We start from the raw sequence: 22,925 nt of genomic DNA, 5'->3' as shown, positions 1-22,925 counted from the left end.
GGCGGAGAATTTTTATAACCCGCAGACATTTTCTTTTTAATACGGTGTTTCTCCAGGATAAATAAAAGAGAGTAACTACTCTGAAAAAGATACATATACACAAACTTGTATAATTTGGTATTAATGACACGAGTATGATCAAAGATAGATCATAATCCATCATTTACTTGGTTATATTTCTAAAATACTGTTCAGAAAATTCATAATAAATGTCCTAGTGAATATATATTAAAAAGTAACGAGCCACATCCGTCCTATCCTAACCCTTTCTTTCTTTCTAAGTAGAGGAAAATCAAAAGAAGCCAACTTGAAACAGTTTGACCTATTAAGGTTACTAGAAACTCAATGGAGTCAAGCTGTCGTCTCCATACGAATAAGGATCAGAATGAAAGTATCGATTGGGGACGCCAACTACGGAGAGAGAGACACTCTTAATGTTCGATCATTATTTTCTGTCTCCTTTTCAAGGCGTGACGTTTGATTATAAATAGAGAACATCTTTTGGTTTAGTCTTCATTGAGGTTGTATGCCTATAATGTTTAGAACGTTTTGTGTTATGCATTCAAGTACGTCCTGACTCAAAAACCCTGGAAGACGTGCACCCCAAAATTAGTTGAGACACATGCCCCCTCTCGCTGCGACATGGGTAAGGGGCTGCATCCATGCGTTAAACAACTCGTAAATAGAAGGATAAAACATAAAACCAATTAACTAAAATTAACCGCTTGCAAAATTTTTAACACGTAAAGACCAAAACTAATGAATGGTAATAAATAAAAAGAGATTGGAAGAACTTCAATTTCTAAATAACTATTACATCCATCCCAGGAATCATTTCTCTTCCAATCTAAATTATGAATCATGCCTGCCATTCTTTTTTTTCTTGGGAAAGGAAGAATTGACTCATCCTTGCAAAGCAGTATAACCAATGGATTAGGCCCGCCTTAATACTATATCAACACCCCATAAATCACTCTCTGTATGTCACAAAGATCAATCATGACCTTTCTTTTCATCTCTCCTGGATCACTCCAAGATTAACTACATGAATTTCCAAAGTAAATTATCCGAAAACTACTAGGACTCCAACCAAGCATTTAGAGGCCAATCAAACATTTCTGATTATGTGCTAAGCAATGGGAAGGCTGAAAATTGCAGACAGCATCAGCTTTTATATTTCCTCCATACTTCGTATCGAGAAACTACTGAACACGCACTAGCTTTTCTATGAAATGCAACAGAGCTAGGAACAGATCCATAAAGACTTGCAACCATACGCCTGTCAGAAACACCTATTGTCCTTCAGATGTAAGAACTATCTAAATATAAGTTTAGTTTTTATAAAAAGCAGAGATGCTTAAACACCAATTGGGTTGCCAAAATTTAAGCTTATTTTGGCAACCCACCTCAAGAGAACCCAAAAAAGAAATCATTAGCACAATCAGCAAAATAATCAAATGGAAATTCACACGATTGAGACTAAATAGCGGAAACCCACTAAAAAAAGTGGAAAAACAAGAGAGCCATGATAAAATATCGGATTGAATCAAATTTAAGTCTTGCCCAGTGCTTGAGATACCGAATCAAACAACCGATCTCAATCAAAATTTCATCCGGAGTTATACAACAGATAAATCCAAAAATGTTCTTTTTGAAGTCTATCTAAGTAAACTAAAATGCTTAAAATAGGCCAGGCTCATCCACCTTAGAACCCGAGCTTGGTGCGGCGCCAGTGCCTGCGCTTTGCGTTGTACCTGAACAGAACCAAAAATGCAGACACCGTATCAGGCAAAAATTGAAGTTTTACCTACCCATAATTCAAAATTACAACAAAAAAAAAAAAAAAAAAAAAAAAAACAAGGGAACTAAAGAAAATGGTAAGATATACGGAACCTGATTGTGTTGTCGGTCCGCATACGGATCCAGTGGGGAATGGGTCGGTTCTGCCTCATCTTCTTGGCCAGCTTCTTCTTGATCATGAAGGTCTTGTGCGACGGCTACAGAGAAACCAAAATATATTAGCGAGAAAGATAAGAGATATAGAGGTTGAGGGAGATATCTGGACGAAGAACTTATTCACCATTTTCGCTGCGGGAGGTCGGGGCCTAAACGAAAAAGCTGAAGACGGAAACCCTAGCGGGACTGGAGAAAGCCCTAACCCCGCACTTTTATTTATAGCAACGTGCTCTCTTTCTAAGGACTTTCTTTTTTTCTTGGATTATAAATAGTGGGCTTTTGACTGTCTTTTGTTTGAAATGTAGGCCCAAGATAAGTATTTTGCTTAGAGATGTAATCAATCCAATTCGATCCCATATCGTTTTGGATAAAATTTAAGTCTGAATTAGTATGTATTAATTTTATATTTTTTATAATTGATTATCCATATGTTACTTTTTTAAATTGATAAATTTATTATTATCGATTCGGTTCTATTTTTTAGTTTTAATATATTAAATATATTAATATTATTAATTTATTTATTAAGAAAATATATTAAAAATTTATTAGGTAATAAAATATATTTTATATTTAAAATATATGATCAAATAAATATTCATGTTTAAGGTTACATTATAAATTATAATATATTATTTCTTACATAATTATATATAAAGTATATTATATATAATATTAAAAATTAATAAATATATATATATATATATAATATGTGAACCGGTTTAGTTCAGTGTTGGAAGACGTAAAATTGATTCTGAATCGATTTTGACCAGTTTTTAAAATGAAGAAACCGATTTCAAACCGAACCAATCGGTCCATTTCAGTCCAGGCCAATTTTTTAGTTTTTCAATTTATTTTTACACTCCTAATTGCTCTATTAAGTAATGGGCCCATAAAAAGTCCCAAGAGACACCCAAAAAGTGGAGATATACACATTTTAGATACGGGAAATCTACGCTCTATATACATGTGTATCACACTAAAACAAAAAATTATTTATTACTATTTTTATTAAGAAAATACCACGTTGCCCCCTTCCAAATGTGTTGCTTAAAGTTACCGCTAATGCATTTATGTATTTTTTAATATTTAAAAAAGGAAAAACAAATACACTAATAATAACTTTGGACGGTGCATTTATTTTAAAAAAGAAACAAATATGTTAGTTGTAACTCACTACAAAAAAAATGACATTTTACAACTAATTTATAGCAACGAAAAGACTATTAATAACTAAATTAGTTGTTAATAGTCTTTTCGTTGCTATAAATTAATCGCAAAAGATAATTTTTCTTGTAGTGACTTTGAGCAATACATTTAAAATGGTCGAGTAGTAACACTCTTTCTATTATCATTCTCTTATTTTCTTTTAATTTGACATGAAATGATTCTCCAACAATTGGTATATGATAAATGGTTTCTAATAATTTAATATCATATCATAGGATCTAATTAATTATAGTTGTTTTGACGTTTCAATGAATGATCAAGTAAATAATAAATAATGATTAGAAAAAAAAAAGTAAATGACTAATAAGCTGTGGAATTTGTGGGTTGATTGCTAGCTATATATTTATAGATCAATATGCATATGATGTATTTAAATAAAATGACAAAAATGACAAATTCTATATATATTGGTGTATGGTATTGTAAGGGATGATAAATATAAATTTTTTCAATAAAAATATTTATTTGTTATTGGTTATTAACTTTGCTACAAAAATAATAATTATCTTGTATTAAAATGAGTCTATTTTTATTACAAATAATTATTTTTTTCGTAAATAATTTGTCGCATATACTCACTTATCTTGTAGTGATTGACGTACGTGGGGCCTACCACTATATGAATGTCAATTGAATGGCATGTAAAGACGTTATACAAATTAAAGAAATCAATATGAAAATTGGTAATTGATTGGAATAAGTAAATTATTTAGATTATCTAACAGTTGTAAGTATTATATTATACACTCCAATCTTAACAATCGATCTGATGGTTAATGAAATATATATGAGAGTTTGGATCAGAAATTGGTTTGGCTTTGTTCATTTGGGCAGTTAAGTACTATAGTTTATCGTGTTTTCTTGTTGGATTAAATCCAAGTGCATGCATGTTAAATTTTGTTATATACAGTCATTTTTTATATACTCTTTATATATTTTATTAATGTAATTAGTCAGAACAGTTATTTTATATTAAAAAAATAATAAAATTAATTATATCAATAAAATGTATAAAAAATACGTAAAAGTGATTACATATAATTTTTGTTTTCGAAATAATACTTACGGTGGCTCTTTTACTCTTGTCTCTGTCCGTACCAGTAGGATACCTCAAATTAATATACAAAACATGCACGAAAAGAACTGAAAGTCCAAGGGCTACATGCAGATCATCAATATATCATTCAATTAATTATTGCTGAAGGTGTATCTTAATTATTCGCTATCACATCATGCAGCTGTTATTATAAGCAGCTTATATATATATAATTTGTTAAACATGGATCAGTAACCATACATTTGTCTTTGGTAAATGAGATTTCTCATCTCAAATTTAAAATTTTTATTTTATCTTTATAATTTTTTTAAATTTTCACATAAAATATAATAAATAATTCAATTTTTTCAAATTCCAATACAACCTTTTCAAATCTCAAAATAATTATAATACTAAAAATAATATTTTAAACTCTCTTCTCTACCCCCAAACCTCTCCAAAAGTTTCTATGCGAACCAAAAGGGCCATCCACCAGAGTAGGTGTTGGATTGTATATAATCTTTTCATTCGGATTTACTTTCTCCCTTTTAAATTTCATCACCACATTATATAAATGAGAGTGAGTATCTCTAATCGTGCATATTCTTTCTCGGGGCACGCTTCACGAGGTCCTCCTCCAAATGGTACAAAAGTATATGGCGCAGGCCCATTCTCTTTAAATCTTGAAGGATCAAATTTTTTTGAATTTGGAAAATATTTAAGATTTTTGTGTGTTAAAAATATCATCTAATAGGCCTATAAGAACCATAGATCGAGATAAATATAAATCGAAAGCCATATTAAGGAAGATTGCCACAATCAAGCTCAAGACAACAGTTCATGATTCTAGCCCCAAATTAAGCCTTGTGAATATTTCTCTAGTATGTTAATAGTATAGTTACTAGCCAAGATTTTTGCCTTGTAGCTTTTGTAATTATTTCCTAAAATAGTTATGTAGTGATCGTGTATAAATACACATACTGATTAGTCAATGAAAATCAAGGTGGAGTATTTTCATTCAAATTGTGTAATGTATTCTCTTATATGGTATCAGTAGAGCCAGTCTCCAACGGGCCTATCCTTCTCAACTCTCCAATGTCTTCCTCTTCAGAATAGCCCCAAATTCACGTAAATAATCACCCAATTTCATCCATCGAAAACACCCTTATTGCTCTCAATATCATTGCTTAGATCAATGATAAATTGACTCCTTTTACTTTTCCTCAATGGTGTGCTCAATTTGAAGCCTTACTCATAGGCTATGATTTGTTCGACTATGTCACTGACATCTCCCAATGCCCCTCTTTGAGTAACCCGTCCATATCTGCCTTACACAAAACCCATTGGGTTAGGCAAGATAAACTCATACTTAGTGCAATCCTTGCCTCCACCTCCTCAACCATCACTCCACTCATTGCCAATGCAAAAACGTCTCATGAGGCATGGAAAAAATTGAACACTTTGTATGCTAGCCAATCACGCACAAGAGCCATGCAATTAAAAGAGGAACTCACCTTAATCCAGCATGGAAATCGGTCCATCTCCGATTATTTGCATGCTATGAAAGCTTTGGCAGATGAGATTGCCATTATAGACCACCCCATCTCTGATGATGACCTAACCCTTTAAGTTTTAAATGGTTTAGGTTATGAGTTTCACGAGATTTTCGCGCCGATTAGAGCAAGGGAAAGGTCCCTTGCTTTTGAGGAGCTTCACGACCTACTCGTTGGCCATGAGAACTACTTGTGCCGTCTTGAAACTGCAACTCAGCAGTTGGTCGCTGCTGCAAACTACACAACCAGAAAGTCTGGTTCTTCGAGAGGCCAACAAAGGAACTTCAACAAGCATTCTGGGCCATAATCTCAATTTGGGCAAGGTCAAGCCCGAAATGAAAACCGAGATGGACGCCACTCAAATGGGTCTAGTCGGCCCGATAATAACCAACGGCCATACAAGCCCAAATGTCAGTTCTGTGATGAGTTGGGTCATACGGTCAAAAATTGTCCTCAGCTGCAACCCAATCAAATCACAGCAAACAGTGCAACCACTTCAACAACAAAAGAGCAAAAATGGCTTCTAGATTCCACTGCCTCACATCCTATCACTGGTGATCTTCAAAATCTGTCTATTCATTCTAAATATGATGGCATTGATGAAGTGGTTCTGGGTGATGGTTCAAGTTTGGCTGTTTCACATGTTGGTTCTTTAGCTATACACTCACACAAATGAACATTTATTTTGTATAATACACTTTGTGTTCCTACTCTTAAAAAAAACTTGATTTCAATTCATCATTTTACCACTCAAAAGAATGTCTATGTTGAATTTCTCCCCTCATATTTTCTTGTGAAGGAACCGACCACAGGTGCAATCCTACAAAGAAGTTTATGTGAGAACGGCGTCTACATCTTTTCGGAATCACTAGTGGGAAATCATTCCAAAATGGTTGCGAATGTGCATGAATGAACATCACTTGACGGGTGACACAAGCATCTTGGACATCCCTCCTACAAAGTTGTTCAAAATCTTTTTACCACTTTTTCTCTTCCTACCACCACGAATAAATTGTCCATGCTATGTAGCTCTTGTTCTATCAATAAAGCTCATAAACAACCGTTTAGTATCATTAGTATTCCAAGTAATGGTCCCCTTGAAATTATTTGGGGGCCTGCACATTCTACTGGTCTCAATGGTTCACGCTATTATCTCATTTTTGTGGATCACTACACGAAATACATGTGGTTTTACCCCATGGCTACAAAATCAGGTGTGTCAACTATTTTTTCCCAATTCAAAAAATTTGTTGAAACCTATTTTCAAGCCAAAATCAAAACATTTTACTCTGACAATGGTGGTGAATTCATCACTCTCAAACCCTTTTTGGCTCTTCATGGCATTAGTTACTACACAATTACCCCTCATACACCACAACAAAATGGTGTTTCAAAATGTCGTCATCATCATCTTATTGAAATTGGTCTTACATTACTTTCTGATGCTTCCTTACCTCTCTCCTATTGGCCCCATGCCTTTCGATTGCCACGTATCTCATCAATCAGCAACCAACTCCTCTCCTAAATAATAAATTGCCATTTGAGATCCTATTTGGCCAAAAACCAAATTATTTAAAACTTAAAAGGTTTGGATCTCTCTGTTATTCTCTTACAAGGCCTTACAACACCCACAAAATACAGTCCAAATCCACTCCTTGTCTCTTTATTGGCTATACCCAAACCCAAAATGCTTATCTTTGTTTGGACCTCAAAAGCCCAAACTCCACTTCAGCCCGTGATAATCCAAACATCAACCCAGCCCGTCCCTCATTCTCACGCATCGCCTGCGTGCCCTAACATTTTCATCTCTTTCCCTTCTGAACTCGTGTGTTTGCCCTTGCCAACATTGCAACCTCATGATTCGGCACCACCACATGGGCTTCCAGAAGATGACCATGCCGATCTCGCATCGCCTCTAGGTAACCTCTCCAAAACAAGCATTGGGTTTTTTTTTTTTTTTTTTTTTGCCTCATTATATTTAATTGAATAGAATATTATATGTGAAAGTAGAAAATAATACAGCTAGATTCTCTCCAAAATACTTTGATTTATGGAAGAATATTTAAGACAGATATAAATATAAATGACTCCTCCACTTTAATACACAATACTTCTTTGCATATATTTTCCAAATTCATGATATAGAATTTATAAAACGATAAATACCTAATTATTAAGTAGCTAGGATATCAATAGATCATAAATTCTCGCTTAAGGTATACTCTTAACAGAAACAAATATAAGTAGCTTATGAGTTTTCAAAAATACATGATGAATGAGTCAACAATTTTTTTATATTAATTCTTCTTGAGAGGTTCAAGGTGAATCGGGAAACCATTCTGTGGAGTTGGTGCTAGATTGAATAAAATCTTTTCGTTGGGATTTACTTTCTCCCATTTGAATTTAGTTACCACATTATGAATGAAAGTGAGTATCTCTAATCGTGCATATTCCTTCCCAGGACACATTCGAGGTCCTCCTCCAAATGGTACAAAAGTGTATGGTGCAGGTCCACTTCCTTCAAATCTTGAAGGATCAAACTTTTCTGGATCTGGAAAATATTTGGGATTTTTGTGTGTTGAAGCTACTGTCCAGTAGGCCTAGTATAAGAACAATAAGTTGAGATAAACATAAATCAACATGCATCACAATTATATCATGTCCCCGATTGGCTTTTATATGCAAAGAGAGTCTTACATATATACCTTCCATCCTTTTGGAATTGTAACTCCTAAGTAGATGAGTTCAGTCGTGACTTCTCTGAAAGCTCCTTGACTAGGTGGTGATAACCTCATTGCTTCACATGCCACATTCCAAGTATACTTCATCTTTTGAATGTCATTCCAACTCAACAACTCATCTGGACCTTTGGACTTTGCTATCTCCACTTGCTCTGTTATACAAACAAACCACTTTTATATGCGTTAGTACAAAACTTAATCATGTGCTAGCATTTTCTAATAATAAAACTGAGTCCAATTGAGTTTTAATTGATTTGGGTTGAGTCTGATTCAAACTTCCAACAAAAAGTCATGTAATAGTAATTTCACTAAAGTTCCAAACCACTCACACTCGATCAAGATTCATTCTAAAAGTTCGTTCGATATTTGTTGAACATTGGCTCATCAAGTGAACCTCATCTAGAAAGTTTGCACCACACTTCTACATGCGGCATCTGTTCAAGCAAAAAGTTGTGCAATACTTTTACTTGGCATGCGTGAGACTTTGTCATGTGAACTAGTGTTAGGAATGATAAGAGAAGAAAAGAAAAATAAGAGTGGAATAATTAACACACCACATGCACAAGGTTTTATAAGTGGTTGAACAATATATCTATGTCTATGAAACGAGTAGAGGATTTTATTTTAGATGGCAATCAAAGAAACAACGCAGTGGCCATTTAATATTGTACAATATACTAGAAAATCCTAATAAGCGAGTCGAGTTGGATCAAGGGTCAAAAAACTCTATTAGCCCAAGCCTCCCTGCTAAATGGCCCAAGCCTTATTTAGAAACCACCATAAAATTGTAATAGATATGAGAAAAGGGATTTACTTTCCCACTTGGGCCGCGTGGAGTTTGGTTCCCTTCAGGGCCCAAACCAGCCAGTAGATAGTCCAATACAAAACCAATGAAGGAAAGAGAACTGGGCTGAGCCCGAGAAGGTTCGTTATATATGGTGATTGGTCACGTCACTTGCTTAGACCATTGCCTACACCACTGGACAATAAGCACGCCACATTAAATGATCTAGGAAACTAATACACAACGACAGAGCCAGACGTTCGTTCTTCTCTGCGGTCGAGATAGTGCACACGCCTCTTACCCCTTTCCTATCGCAAGGGACAGACTGTAGGCCCACACATAATACAGCATGGTGACGACTAACATGACATGGGGAAACCTGCCACCAGTACATACAGTGTCCCATATCCATTGCAAGATTTGCTGGCAGGGGTGGGGACCACCATGACTGGATATATAAACATGCAGGTAGAGCTTTCTAAACACTTTCTCCTTCCATTCTAAAATAAAGAGATAATTTTGACTTAAGTATCGGATGTGTTTCTTACCACCCCGAGCGCTCATCTCCTTGGGTCTTGCAGGTCAAAGGTAGGAATTGTTGAGTTGTCCAGGCTACAAAACACGGCATCAACAATATCTTTATCGGGTCAGGTCATCATTTAGGCCACCACAAAACAAAATCAGACTTCACACAAAAAGGCCCAACAACTAGCATCGAGTTATTTCTAAATCTTAATTAATCGATTTTAACCTGACCTATATAAGCATTATGGTAATCCATGATTTTTTTAAGGACTGCAGCAAATTTTTAGAATTCTTGTGAGAGAAAACCCTTCGTGGGATATTGAGCTTAAAGTCAAATAGTTTTATCTCTCCGTACACGGAGTATGATCTCCAGCTTGTTGATTTTCTTATTAATTTGTTCCTGGGATCTGGTGGGTTCATCGGTGTATTGCAAGTAGTATAGATTTTTAATTTGTTATGTTTGAAGGGCTAGCTTCATAAAAATAGGAATGACTACTTGGGCTCGCAATATGCATCAGATCGAGATCATGTCAAGATTAATGTTACCTTTTAAGACCTCGTTGTAGACATGCGGAAACTCTACAAGATATCTCAGTACGGATGTAATTGTTGAACTTGTTGTATCGTAGCTGCCGATGAGCATACCTGCAATCTGACAAGCGATCGACTTCTCGTTCATTCCTTGCCCATTCTCATCTATTATTAGGAGCAATCGAGTCAACATGTCTTCTTTTGCTGGCCCTTTCGTCTCTAACAATTCCATCTTTCTCTCTCTAATGATGCCAAGGATCTCCTCAAGGAGGAGCTTGCCTTGTCTAATTGCACGACTAAAAGCCGTACCTGGAAGTTTAATAGGAAGGGATAAAAGGCCCGTTGTAATCTGATGAAAGAGATTGGCAAATCTGTTTAAACGCTCCGGATCTTCTATATCAATGAACACCCGACAAGCAACAGCAATGGTGTACTCCTTTGTCAGTGGGAGAACCTTCACTTGTTTATATGGAGACCAACCTATCTCCAAATGTTCTTTGGCCATGGAATCCATTATAGGTACGTAGCGCTGTAGAGCCTCTGGTTTAAGAAATTCAAGCACCATTGCTCGTAATTTGGTGAGCTCATCTTTAAAACATTCCATTTCAGTAGGAAAATTCAGAGCTTCGACGATGAAGCGTGGCCACCATGGGGTGACATACTTGTTCGCAGTTGAAAACAAGAACTTGTTCCCAGAAGCACCGCAGAACACAGCAAAGTTTTCTTGAAACAAGGAGGTTCGGAACAGTTCTGGTGAGTATTTGGTCATTCTTTGAGTTATGAACTTCTCTACGTCACCGTTTTTGCAGGCCTTTCCGAATTCCAAAGTTTCGCCAATGATGGGCCATCCTCTCCTGCCGGGAGGGAGTTTTGGAGATGTGTATTTTTTTATGTAAATGGTGAAGAAGATGTAAAGGAGAGAGATGCAGAGGATTGCAAGCTGTAGTAGATACGAAAAGAAGAGATCCATGTCTCTTTCTCCTTCTACAAGCTAGAAATTATAACAGTAATACTACTGGCCTTCGGTCTACTGCGTACCTGCCAACAGATTTGTTATATGTAAGTAGGCATAGAAGAGATCGTGTTGGACTCATCACCACCAAGAAACTGCATCGTTTGCCAAAACGTGATGCATTTTATATACAAAAAGAAAAGTCGTTTCTGAAATCAAGGCCAACTGTTGATCATTAATGTTCCACCATTAATTATGAATAGATAGATCATATCCATCCCACATGATGGGTTTCCAAAAATCATGGCTTTTAATTAAGTTATGATATGGATATCAACCTAATTCATATCATAGCTTATAATACGTGATTGCTTGCTACGAACTTGATAGTCTTTGCGTAATATGTTGATCAAGAGATCTAGACTGTGGTGGTATCCATCCGGCCACATGGTGCATGTGTTTCCGAAAGTCATGGCTTATAATAAACTGATAATTTAAAAGTCTTTGCTTGATATGTTGAAGAAACTTGTGATGGTATCACTCCCACATGATAGGTTTCCGAAAGTCGTGGCTTTTAATTAAGTTATAGTCTTTGCCGTCGTATATTGAAATTCAGAGCGTTGGACTACTTCGCGGTAAGGTAGGTAAGCACAACTATGACAATAACCGATAAACATTCATCCGATTAGGGTAATATTATGCACTTGTCAGTATTTTAATTATAACTTCGTTTACAATTAATCGCGATTAAGACCTCAATTCAGAAATTTTCTTTTGAAAAAAAAAATGTGGCGTACATGACTTGGAACCCACAAAAAAATCTACTATTTTATTACGAGTCGTACTTATTCAACTTAAAACTATATCTAGCTTTCACTAAAAAAAAAGCACCAAAGTTGTGCTAGCTACAGATCGTGATAGATTGATATCTCTGAACGTGCAAAGTCTTATTGGCTGTGACAACAACTGTTACAAGAAGCTTAATTTGTTGACCCATTTTTTTTATACTAAGTACTGTTCTTAAGAGGATTAAGGCGAAGCGGAAGACCATTAACTGGGGTAGGTGCTGGACTGAATATAATCTTTTCGTTGGGATTTAGTTTCTCCCATTTGAATTTGGTCACCATATTATAAATGAAAGTGAGTATCTCTAATCGTGCATATTCCTTCCCAGGGCACATTCGAGGTCCTCCTCCAAATGGTACAAAAGTATATGGTGTAGGCCCATGCCCTTCAAATCTTGATGGATCGAACTTTTCTGGATCAGGAAAATACTTGGGGTTTTTGTGTGTTGAAGCTACTGTCCAGTAAGCCTACAATAAAGCAGATTGAGATGTATATATATAGGCATTCTGATCCAAATTTTTGCATCCATGCCTTCGCAGGTTGACATACAGGTTGTATATATATATATATAGGCATAATTGTTATACATACCTTCCATCCTTTTGGAACTGTCGAACCCGCATAAGTGAGTTCAGATGTGACCTCTCTGAAAGCTCCTTGACCAGGTGGTGCTAGCCTCATTGCTTCACATGCCACATTCCAAGAATACCTCATCTTCTGAATGTCATCCCAATTCAGCAACTCGCCTGGACCTTTGGACTTTGCTATCTCCATTTGTTCTGTTAATTACAACAAACGAGCCAGTTTCATATCAGATTAAAGTACCCGTACATATATATGTTTAGTTTCTTGTGTTTGAAGAGCTGCATAAAAAAACGATAGCCTTTGGCTTGCATTAATATCCATTTAACATGTCAAAGAATCATGTTACCTTTTAGAACCTCGTTGTAGGCATGGGGTGACTCTGCAAGATACCTCAAAGTTGATGTAATTGTCGAACTTGTTGTATCGTAGCTGCCAATGAATAAACCAGTAATGCTAGCTGCAACCGCTTTCTCACTAATTTCTCTGCCATTCTCTTCTATAATAAGGAGCATGCGAGTCAACACGTCTAGTACATTTTCTTGCCCTTTCTTCTCTAAGAACTCCACCTTTCTCTGTCTAATGATGGCGAAGAGCTCCTCATGGAAGAGTTTGCCAGCTTTAACTGCACGATTAAAAGCTGTAAATGGAAGTTTGATCGGAGCTGATATGAGGCCAGCTCCAACGAGATTCAAGAGATTAGTAAATCTGTTTACACGCTCTGTATCTGTTACGTTTATTAACAGCCTACATGCAATTGCAAAGGTGTACTTCCTTGCCAGTGGGAGAGCCTTCACTTCTTTAGAAGGAGACCAATCTATCTCCATGTGTTCTTTTGCCATGGAATCCATTACAGGTACGTAGCGTTGCAGAGCGGCCGGTTTCAGAAATTCAGGGAGCATTGCTCGCAATTCGTCGAGCTCGTCCTTAAACCCTTCCACGTCGAAAGGAAAATTCAGACTTTCAAGCAGCGAGCGGGGCCACCATGTGTTGACACTCTCGTTTGCAGTTGAAAACAAGAACTTGTTCCCAGAAGCACCGCAGAATACAGCAAAGTTTTCTCCAAACAAGGAGGATTGGAAGACATCTGGGGAGTATTTGCTCATTCTATCAGTTATGAACTTCTCTGGATCACCACTTACGCAGGCCCTGCCGAATTCCAAAGTTTCACCCACGAAAGGCCATCCTTTTCTGCCCGGTGGAAGCCTGGGGGAGGTGGGTTTGTTTCGGTAGATTCTCATGAAGATGAGAAGAAGAGAGATGCACAAGACAACAATCTGAAGTAGATACGAGACCAAGATATCCATATCTCTCTTAGTTTTTAACACCAAAAAAACAATGAAGTTAACAGTGGTATTGGGTGACTACAAGCAAAGCAGACTTGGTGGATATATATAGGCATAGAAGAGAATGATCGATCTAGCCGGTCGGGCTTTGCATGCCAGTAAAAATAAAAGAATCTTTCCATTTCATAAGAAGTTTTCTACTTTCATCCATATCTGCCGACGTTCATCGATCCCTCCTAACAAATTAACCATTATATGTGGTAGATGATCAGTATGATATTGAATTTAATTAAAATAATCTTTGGCTAACATATGACTATGAAATTATTATTTATCTCAAAAGTTTAAACTGATAAGAAAATATAGATTTTATTATTTATTTTATATTTTAACAACGATTAAACTAATCTTGACATCCTCAAATTTATAACTGATAGTGATCGTATAGTTTCATTTTTTTTATTTATTAATTTAAGCAAAAGATCATGAACATGTATCAATAATAATTAACTCTATTATTAGAACTAGCTACTAGAATTGTGGAAAAAAAAATATTGGAATATATATAGAAATAGTGGTGTGTATATATATATAGATATTAATCATCTTTGTTTAATATATATATATATATATATATTGGTTTTTCTTCCCTTTTTCCGCCATTTTTGGTGAAAAAAATAGATTTTCCGTGAATTAAGGATCCTTTAGTCGCCGCATTGGAACAAAAATGAACTTGTTTAAACTAATTAGTACGACGGAAATTTGATAACTAGAAGTTAATTATTACAAGCTAGGCTCATACACCGAACATATCGATCGTTTAATTGAAAGTGATGTTAGAACAATGTGACAGATCATAAGATCATCAGATAACAATGCATGCAGCATATAATATGTTTCAAGTTGGATGCTCGACTGTGATCATCATCATGTAGTAGTACTACTTTAACATGACAACCTTGAAATCCTCGTGCATTAATTGATTGTAGTGATTTTATTGACAGATTGTTGGGCGCTGTTTATTGAGGGAGAAGCCATGAAAGAATCTTTCGAACGGAGAGACGTTTGTTGAAAGCTAGCTAGCTAGCTGCATGCGCGCTAATTAATTAATAACTGATCTCATTTTAATTAGAACAATTCGATCAGCAGGCACACAACATATTAATATATAAGATCATGCATTGGAATTTGGATTAGGTTGACTTTAATTTAATTGCTAGTACAAAACTACTAAACAAATCGAAAACCAGTACTGGAAATTAATGCAGGTTCTACTTTAATAACAAGCAGATCGATTGAAGGTCATCCATGGCAATATGCATGCCTGCACCAATGTTTTTTATCTAGTTTTTCTCCGTGAGGACTTGATGATGATGATGATCTCCAATAGACAACATGCCAAATAACAAAGCTCCAATATCATTCGTCAAGGATCCATGACCTTGAAGCTACATGCCAAGAAGTTCAAAAGAAAAGAAAAGAAATGTTAAATACCCTTTAATGATCATGAATATTATTTTACGTACGTACATGATGACTCATTGAATGGTTCATGGAATACCAATTTGCTTATGAAAATGAAAAAAAAATTGGCACTATACGATATGAAAAAAGAAGAAGATACGTACCTTGTGCGGTTATTGTCCATTCCTTGTCATAGCTGAGAGCCCAAAAGAAATACCCTCGAAGCCCAAGTGCCTCAGCAAACAAAATCTTCCCTGTTGTCGTTAGGGCATCATCATACCCTACCCACGTTGTCCCCGTATAAGAATAGACCGAAACTGTGTCCACGTCATATGCCACGGTGGCTTTGGTCCTGTTATTGAAATGCATCACTTGTGAGAAAGTCAGCACACCCATATCTCCCGGACCCACGCTAATGGCTGGTGCTCCGACTCCATGTGAGTTTGGGTCTTTGAGCTTCCATGTTTTACCATAAAGCGCCAAGCCCATAACCAGTTTATTTCCCGGTACCCCAGCCCGAATCCATGACTTTAACCCATAAACTGAACTCAGATTAGTTTGTGGATCAAACAATGCCGCATGGGCTCCCGTGGCTGAAGTGTTCCATGATCCATGATAATCGTAACACATCACATTGACCCAATCCAAGTTATCCTTAATCGCCGCCGCCGGGTAAGAGCGGCTGCTGCCATCTGTTAAGTCTGCTGAATAGTACACGGCGGCGGTCAGCAATAGAGGAAGCCTGTTTGTGATCTCAGCCTCCTTTCGGATTGCATGCCTCCACTCTTTTAGTAATTGGCCAAAATCATTCATTTCTTGTGTGCATTGAGGGAATTCCCAGTCAAGGTCAATCCCATCAAACCCATATTTACGTGCAACCTCTATAGTTGCATGGATGAAAGTTTCACGAGAGGAGGCATTGGAGGCAATGGTAGCAAAAGGATCTGGATCGAGACCTCCTCCACCAATGGAGTAAAGAGCCTTCACGCTGGGATTCTTGTGATGGAGTGTGGTGGTGATGTTTAAGAGGATCGTGGCCGTTGAATCCGAGATGTCAATTTCAAAGGTGACATTGTTAGGCACAAGAAAAGCATAAAAGACATGGGTAAGCAATGATGTGTTTATGGCTGAAGGTGGCAAACTATCCAAAACCCATGAAGGATAGTAACCTGCTTTGACCACCGGCATCGACAAGGCCGTGGCACCTCCGGCAGCGATCATGAGCAAGGAGAATAGAATAGGAAGGAAGTTCACAAAGTAGAGGCTTGCCATAATTTTGAAGGATCTGATTTAAGTTGTGGATCCGTTATAAAGAGGAGGCCGGCGGTAGAATATTATATAGAAAACATTCAGTTTTCAGAAGTTTGGATGGATGCGTTTATGGAAGGTCCTACCAGAAATTAAAGAACAGTATTTATGTGTAGTACGCACGAAAGGTAGAGAGATTCTAGTAGTGATCATCATGTTTTGAATTGTTCTTGGAGTTCATCAGATAGGATGATAATTTGTCTAGAAACCAATCTTTGACCTGATTTCGAGGATATAAAAGAGATATATATATATATATATATATATATATATATATATATATATATAATTTGCAGGTAATAATTAAACTAATATTGGCCTTGTTGGTTTGGCCAATTATGTATATATAATAATAAATCTTTATAATTATATTCTTACTCAATTTCTTTAGTAATTTTGACATTTAATTTTGTCTAATATTCATGCGTGATTTAATATGGAAATTGTTATAAAGAACAGATAGATCAAGTCGGAGAAACATATAAAATGAGAAAAGATTATATGTGCAGTTACTTTTACGTATTCTATTAATGTAATTGACTGTGTCAATTTTTTTTAATATAAAATAACTGTTTTAATCAATTATATTAGTGGAATATATAAAAAATATACAAAAATAATTATACGTAGCATAATTCTAAAATAGTAACACTAATCATGTAGGTATACATGAAAAGATGGCAAACTTTTAGTGGGTGGAAGTTTTTGGTTGTCCTGAATTAATGTATGCTTTCTGAGAAAATATGCTTGCTTGGATGAAGATCAACATGAGATGGACAAGTGGAAGCTGCTGGCATCATGCACTAACAATGGAGGCCAGAAAACCCCAAGTGGAAGCTTCTATATATAAATGCAAAGCCATATTTTGAGCAGTACACATGCTATGTATATAAAATGGACAACCTTAATTGACTGAGTTCCCCATTGGCTGATCATACCGGTCAGATTTCATATAAAAGTCTAATTGTGATTAGGCAGTAAGTCGTATTTAAAAAAATAAAAAAGAAGTCAATGATTGTTTATATATGATTATTTCCATCGACTCCATAATTCAAGGTTGTATATAATATATATATATATATATATATATATATGAAATGCCTTTGAAAGATTCAATAAAAGCAAGTTCTAGTCTGTTTGTTCCCATCCTCTTTTATTTTTTTTTTTTCAAAGATGAGTTTAAGATTAACATGAAATGTTAAACAGATAAATATTTTTAATTTCATAAAATTTTCTTATATGTTGCATGTGAGAATTAAAGGAATTTCCTCTATAAATAGTGTGTTAGAGAGAATAGATATAGAAATTAACACATGCATTAGCATGCATGCAACAACCAGATATTGGTTGCAGTACTAGTACTATTTATATATGCTGAATGTTGTGGATGTGTTTCGTATTCCTACAAATGGTCTCTGACAACTTGTAATAAAAAAGAAAAGTGGGGCTCGTTGTGGTTGAGAGAGACATATCAAATGTCTAAGTATTCCGTGAACTCAATACTCATTGACTTAGACATCGGAGATATCTTTGCGTACCACAAGTTCCACTTATCTTTTTAATTGTAGGTTGTTGGAGATCATCTTTTCTTGGAGTACAAAACAAGTCTACAACATTGAATTTTTTTTTTTAAGAAGATCCGGTAGCCATCCACATAACAGTCCCGTCTCAATTTTATTAATAAGCCCTCACTTATACGGAGGAATACCGTGATAACATCATGACACTTGCCTTGCAAATGACTTGCCTAGCAATGCCTGCCTCTTGCGCGCACAGCTACCATCTCAGCGTACACAACATTGCTGGGAGTACTGATGTATACTTGATAAGAATTTGAAAAAGGGAAAACTTGCCAAATTTTTTGAAATTTACAAACAAAAAGGGTAAATCATGATCTCCAACAAAAGCCGGTCTGTTCATCTTGGTATTACTTGGAAAATTTGCGAACTGCTAGCCTAATAACTTCCTTGCTGTGATTGAGAACTGCTCCCCACAATTTCATCTGCTTTTATTGAAAAAGCTGGCTTTTTAGGTGTATGAGTAGGAACAACTTCATTTTTAAGCATTGAATAAACTTCCAACATTGTTGGTCTATCAATTGGATTTTCTTGGACACATAAGAGTGCTACTTGCAAACATCTCATGAGTTTGAAAGATGAAGAGGATTCATCAAGTGATAGATCAATAAAATACATGCCCTTATCTTCTTTCCACAACTCATACGCCTTCAATAATCCCATGCATGTTCCTCATCTTTATATATATATCAAAAGCAAAATCTTGAAATCATATGAAATAAGCTTAATGAAGTTACTGACATAGTCTAGAAGACTCAATGATTCGTTTGGTCCATAATAACATGAATTCCTCTTGCCACTTATGATTTGCAGAAGCAGAACTCCAGAGCTATATATAGACATCATACTTCATGGAGTATACACCTTTCCTAACATATTCTACAGGAACATAGCCACTGCGCGCATTGCATATGTCAACATAGATTCGGAGAATTTAACAAGATAAACATTTGCAAGAACCATACACGAGTTGAGGACTTACTATGTTCCAAAATCCGATATCTTTGGATGCATATCCTTGTCTAGTGAAATGTTGCTACCTTTGATATCTCTGTGAATTATCGTAAAATTTGAGTATTCTTGCAGATATAGAAGCCCTTCAGTAACCCCTTCAATGATGTGAACACGTTTTCTTCAATCTAAGATATGCCTTTTGATGGGATCTGCAGGAAATTAAAAATGTCAGCAATTAGTCGTTACCCATAATAAGTCTAGCCAAACACAAAAAAGGAGAGTACCACTCAAGCAAAAAATCATGGCTTTTCATGATCCTATAAATTTAAATTTCTCAATTCTTTAGGTTTTCAAGAGTGACACTAATACTGGCATAAAATTTCAATATGGCATACCTAAGAGGTAGAAATCCAAGCTTTTGTTTGGCATGTACTTGTAGATCAGCATCTTTTCTTCATTCTCTACGCAAAATCCTAGAAGTCTAACTAGATTTACATGTAGTCTGGCGGTAAGAGTAACCTCATTTGTGAACTCTTCATGTCCTTGAGTGGAAGTTTTTGAAAGTCTCTTCACTGCTATTTCTTGCCCACTTGGTAACTCACCCCAGCAACATTGAACTAATGGTTAGCTTGTCTGCAAAGCTAGACTTATAAGTACTAGCCATTGCATCATCAGCTTACAAGATACATTTTACTATCTAAACCCAAAATCAATTTTTTGCCAATATTCCTAATCCTTCAGATAAAAGAATAAGCATGGAAGTGACGCGTTACCTTGTAGACAGGGCCAAAACCACCCTCACCAAGCTTGTTTGCGCTTGAAAATTTATTTGTAATGGCTGTGATGGTAGAAAAGCTGAACACTTGTAGAAAAGCTATCAAGATTTTCAGCAGCTGATGGATTTGTTATGGGTCCAGATAGACCTCGTTTGTCAAAAAGAATTATGCCTATAACCAAAGACGGCAAAAAAAAAAAAAAAAAAAGAAAAAGAGGAAAGAAATTGTTGAACTCTTTATGTCATTCTAATAAAAGGGTATCTCTCCTTTCCATTGATATTAATGGCAAACTCGATTGTTGATGGCACTAACCTTTTGACTTCAATACTCTGCCTTTTACACAGCACATCATGAAGACTACAAGGATAACGATCAAAGCAATTGGAAGGAGAATTATTAACAATAACTTTTGCTTGCTTCCATGACCATTTTCTTCGTCTTGAGCTGTCATTACAGTTCAGAAATTAAAAAAAAAAAAATGTTTGCGCGCGCACACACATATTAACTTTTTAAGCACTGCAATGAGAAAATTAGAAGATGCATTTATAATACTTTTACCAAACAGGTGTCGCCAAGCAAGGTCTTACTCAATTTCTGAAATTTAGTGCCTCCAAACCAAACTTAAGCTATAAAAGGGTCAACCTCCAACTTATTTAAGCATAACAAGAGGGAATTCTTCAACTTGGGTGAAAATAGTGGCGTGGATACTTGAGTTACTTCGAAGCTCTTTGTCAGGTGCAGAGTTCTAATACTTCTGGTATGAAAGAACTCTCATTTAAGGTTATTGAAAATGGCCAGTCATCAAATTGCTATTCCTACTATGAACTTCGGATTACCACATAATATCATCCAAAATCCTGAACGAAAATTTTGATACGTACGTAAGAAAGAAATCCAAGTTATGATGGATGACACGGTTAGCTGCCGGTCCCAGGAGGCTTTGATATTTTTGATTATCTCCTCCCTCATCTTACTGCCACCTCAGGTCCCTGTCCATTTTCCTTTCTGTTTTATGATTGTAAAGAACTTCATCCAAGTCAACAAACGAATTAAAATGCCTAGCATTTTCTTTTTCGGTTTTTTAATATAATATTAATTGATTTGACTCTGCATATTTATCATAAGGTGAAGAATTATGTTGCAATTAGCCATCAAACCCCAAGATCACCTAATTGATATCACGTAACACCCTGGTCCAGAGCTCTGGAGAGTTAATTTTTATTACTAAATATCAACTCTAATCTCACAACTATAAAATTTGAAAAAACTCATAACAAATTAATTCATTTTTTCAACCAAAATATTCATGTTCCTCCACATAAGTACTGATATAACCTTCAATAAAATAGAATAACAAATTCACAAAGACCCGAATATCTCATAACTTGACATACCAAAATAACTGCCTAAGGCAAACCGCTAAAAAAAAAACATTTGGTAATACTGATTGAAGTCTAACACTCACGGGCTTGGGCTTTTGGGTGATTGGGTAGGACCCATTTCAAAAACATTTGGACCCATGGTTTGGATAATATAGAAAATTTATAAAATGGCTCTTTCTTAAATTTTGGATATCGACTTAATCTAAAAAAAATTCAATTTGTTCAAAAAAATTGTCTCGGCCTATAAAAAGATTTTTAATCTAAATATCAAACCAAAAAAAAAAAAAAAAGTAATTCACCAAAAGAGAGATTTTAGGCTTATAACCTATATTAAAAATATATTTAAAAACTCAAATGAATTTTTCGCACATAAAAATTAATTTTTTTTTTTTTTAAACAACTTGATACTGAACCCGGGTGTTACAGATCACTTGTCATCTTCCTAATTACCGACGGCCAAAAGATGCTTGCCATAACTTGCATTTGTTGTTGGGGGCTAATCGTAAATGAATATAAATGTTGGGGGTAATCTAGGATCGGTTTGGTGACAAATTGATGAAACAGTTTTCTCAGCTGTAGGCTTTTGGCTTCATTCCTATGGCAGTATCTGCTTGACTCAATACTTTAATAGCCAATTGCCTCTTGAATAATAGAGAGAGAAAGAGAGTTTTTTTTTTTTGTCATGGATTAATTTTTAGCCCGTCTAAGAAGATACCAAGAGACAAATGGGTGATATAGATAGGGAAATGATATGACCTCATAACATGAGGAACACCTGCCAATAACAAATTGGCAGGGGAAACTTCCCAGTCTATGCCTGATCAATTTGTATACATTCTATGGATTTAGGTTTTATAATCTAAATTCCAATTTCTCCTGTAGCTGGAAAGAAAAAAAAAAAGAGAGTAAGACATGGACTAGGAATGATGGAACTTGTTCCTTGTCTAAAACTAAGGTAAGCCATCTACACTAAAAGATAAAGCTGCTGGCTCAGCAATGGAAGAAAATAAGCACGATTTCCATTAGCAGTACAGCATATACAACCCTTTATTCCAAATACCACGAAAGAAACCAAAAAGGGTTGGTGACTTGATGAGATTTTCATGCTCTCAATTGAAACTCACATTAACATCCTATAGCACAACTCAACGTATAAGAAAACAAGGGCCAAGATTGCTCTGCGCAAGCCCCTCTTTTTCTTGGCACATTCAGAGACATGTTAGGCACGTAACTGGTTTAATACGACACCATAGCTCAAGTTATTAATGTGAGCTTAGCCCTCACTTGCCCGTATATAGATCAGTCTACCTCTAAATTAAAAAAGAAAAAACAAAAGGAAATCTTTCATATAATTTACTCTCATGAACAAATACCTCTATACAACATGTCAAAATAAACAGTCTACAATTTGATTCACTTCCCTATAAACATGACAGAACTGG

General features: G+C 35.7%; 4 protein-coding genes across 6 annotated transcripts; all 4 read right to left on the bottom strand.

Annotated features, from left to right (window-relative positions):
• Window positions 1-1,526: 1,526 nt before the first annotated feature.
• On the bottom strand, window positions 1,527-2,207 carry LOC122298590 (60S ribosomal protein L39-3). The gene is made up of 3 exons (XM_043108411.1): window positions 2,081-2,207; window positions 1,894-1,997; window positions 1,527-1,754 (listed from the first exon to the last, which is right to left on the bottom strand). Exons 1-3 carry the CDS (start codon window positions 2,081-2,083, stop codon window positions 1,706-1,708), a joined length of 156 nt encoding a protein of 51 aa, XP_042964345.1. The 5' UTR covers window positions 2,084-2,207; the 3' UTR covers window positions 1,527-1,705.
• Window positions 2,208-7,968: 5,761 nt separating this feature from the next.
• LOC122298465 (beta-amyrin 6-beta-monooxygenase-like) lies at window positions 7,969-11,481 on the bottom strand. Of its 3 annotated transcripts, XM_043108215.1 has the most exons (4): window positions 10,372-10,511; window positions 9,849-9,912; window positions 8,481-8,668; window positions 7,969-8,375 (listed from the first exon to the last, which is right to left on the bottom strand). In XM_043108215.1, exons 2-4 carry the CDS (start codon window positions 9,862-9,864, stop codon window positions 8,073-8,075), a joined length of 507 nt encoding a protein of 168 aa, XP_042964149.1. In that variant the 5' UTR covers window positions 9,865-9,912; window positions 10,372-10,511; the 3' UTR covers window positions 7,969-8,072. The 3 variants fall into 3 exon arrangements, with proteins under 3 accessions (XP_042964149.1, XP_042964147.1, XP_042964148.1); XM_043108213.1 differs by lacking the exon at window positions 9,849-9,912 and having other exon boundaries at window positions 10,372-11,479; XM_043108214.1 differs by lacking the exons at window positions 7,969-8,375; window positions 8,481-8,668 and adding an exon at window positions 9,112-9,748 and having other exon boundaries at window positions 10,372-11,481.
• A 758-nt stretch (window positions 11,482-12,239) lies between these two features.
• On the bottom strand, window positions 12,240-14,055 carry LOC122298361 (beta-amyrin 6-beta-monooxygenase-like). The gene is made up of 3 exons (XM_043108082.1): window positions 13,086-14,055; window positions 12,746-12,933; window positions 12,240-12,621 (listed from the first exon to the last, which is right to left on the bottom strand). The coding sequence occupies exons 1-3, from the start codon at window positions 14,041-14,043 to the stop codon at window positions 12,316-12,318; spliced, it is 1,452 nt and encodes a 483-aa protein (XP_042964016.1). The 5' UTR covers window positions 14,044-14,055; the 3' UTR covers window positions 12,240-12,315.
• Window positions 14,056-15,203: 1,148 nt separating this feature from the next.
• LOC122299776 (class V chitinase CHIT5b-like) lies at window positions 15,204-16,989 on the bottom strand. Its single transcript, XM_043110211.1, has 2 exons — window positions 15,651-16,989; window positions 15,204-15,470 (listed from the first exon to the last, which is right to left on the bottom strand). Exons 1-2 carry the CDS (start codon window positions 16,756-16,758, stop codon window positions 15,442-15,444), a joined length of 1,137 nt encoding a protein of 378 aa, XP_042966145.1. The 5' UTR covers window positions 16,759-16,989; the 3' UTR covers window positions 15,204-15,441.
• Between the last annotated feature and the right edge of the window lie 5,936 nt (window positions 16,990-22,925).

Source organism: Carya illinoinensis, chromosome 16 (assembly GCF_018687715.1).
Source record: "Carya illinoinensis cultivar Pawnee chromosome 16, C.illinoinensisPawnee_v1, whole genome shotgun sequence".
Lineage (NCBI taxonomy): Eukaryota > Viridiplantae > Streptophyta > Magnoliopsida > Fagales > Juglandaceae > Carya > Carya illinoinensis.
Note: the sequence above shows the minus strand (reverse complement) of the source record. Positions and strands in the feature narration are given on the sequence as shown.

Bases quoted from the DNA above. Each gene is read 5' to 3' on its own strand.
- LOC122298361 (XM_043108082.1), bottom strand. From the start codon at position 14,043: ATGGATATCTTGGTCTCGTATCTACTTCAGATTGTTGTCTTGTGCATC. The intron at 12,934-13,085 runs GTAACATGATTC...TGTAATTAACAG, and splicing joins CTACAACGAGGTTCTAAAAG to AACAAATGGAGATAGCAAAG. The intron at 12,622-12,745 runs GTATGTATAACA...GCTTTATTGTAG, and splicing joins CAGTTCCAAAAGGATGGAAG to GCTTACTGGACAGTAGCTTC.
- LOC122298465 (XM_043108213.1), bottom strand. From the start codon at position 11,326: ATGGATCTCTTCTTTTCGTATCTACTACAGCTTGCAATCCTCTGCATC. The intron at 8,669-10,371 runs GTAACATTAATC...TTTGTATAACAG, and splicing joins CTACAACGAGGTCTTAAAAG to AGCAAGTGGAGATAGCAAAG. The intron at 8,376-8,480 runs GTATATATGTAA...TTCTTATACTAG, and splicing joins CAATTCCAAAAGGATGGAAG to GCCTACTGGACAGTAGCTTC.
- LOC122299776 (XM_043110211.1), bottom strand. From the start codon at position 16,758: ATGGCAAGCCTCTACTTTGTGAACTTCCTTCCTATTCTATTCTCCTTG. The intron at 15,471-15,650 runs GTACGTATCTTC...CTTGGCATGTAG, and splicing joins ATGGACAATAACCGCACAAG to CTTCAAGGTCATGGATCCTT.
- LOC122298590 (XM_043108411.1), bottom strand. The intron at 1,755-1,893 runs GTTCCGTATATC...GGTTCTGTTCAG, and splicing joins CGGACCGACAACACAATCAG to GTACAACGCAAAGCGCAGGC.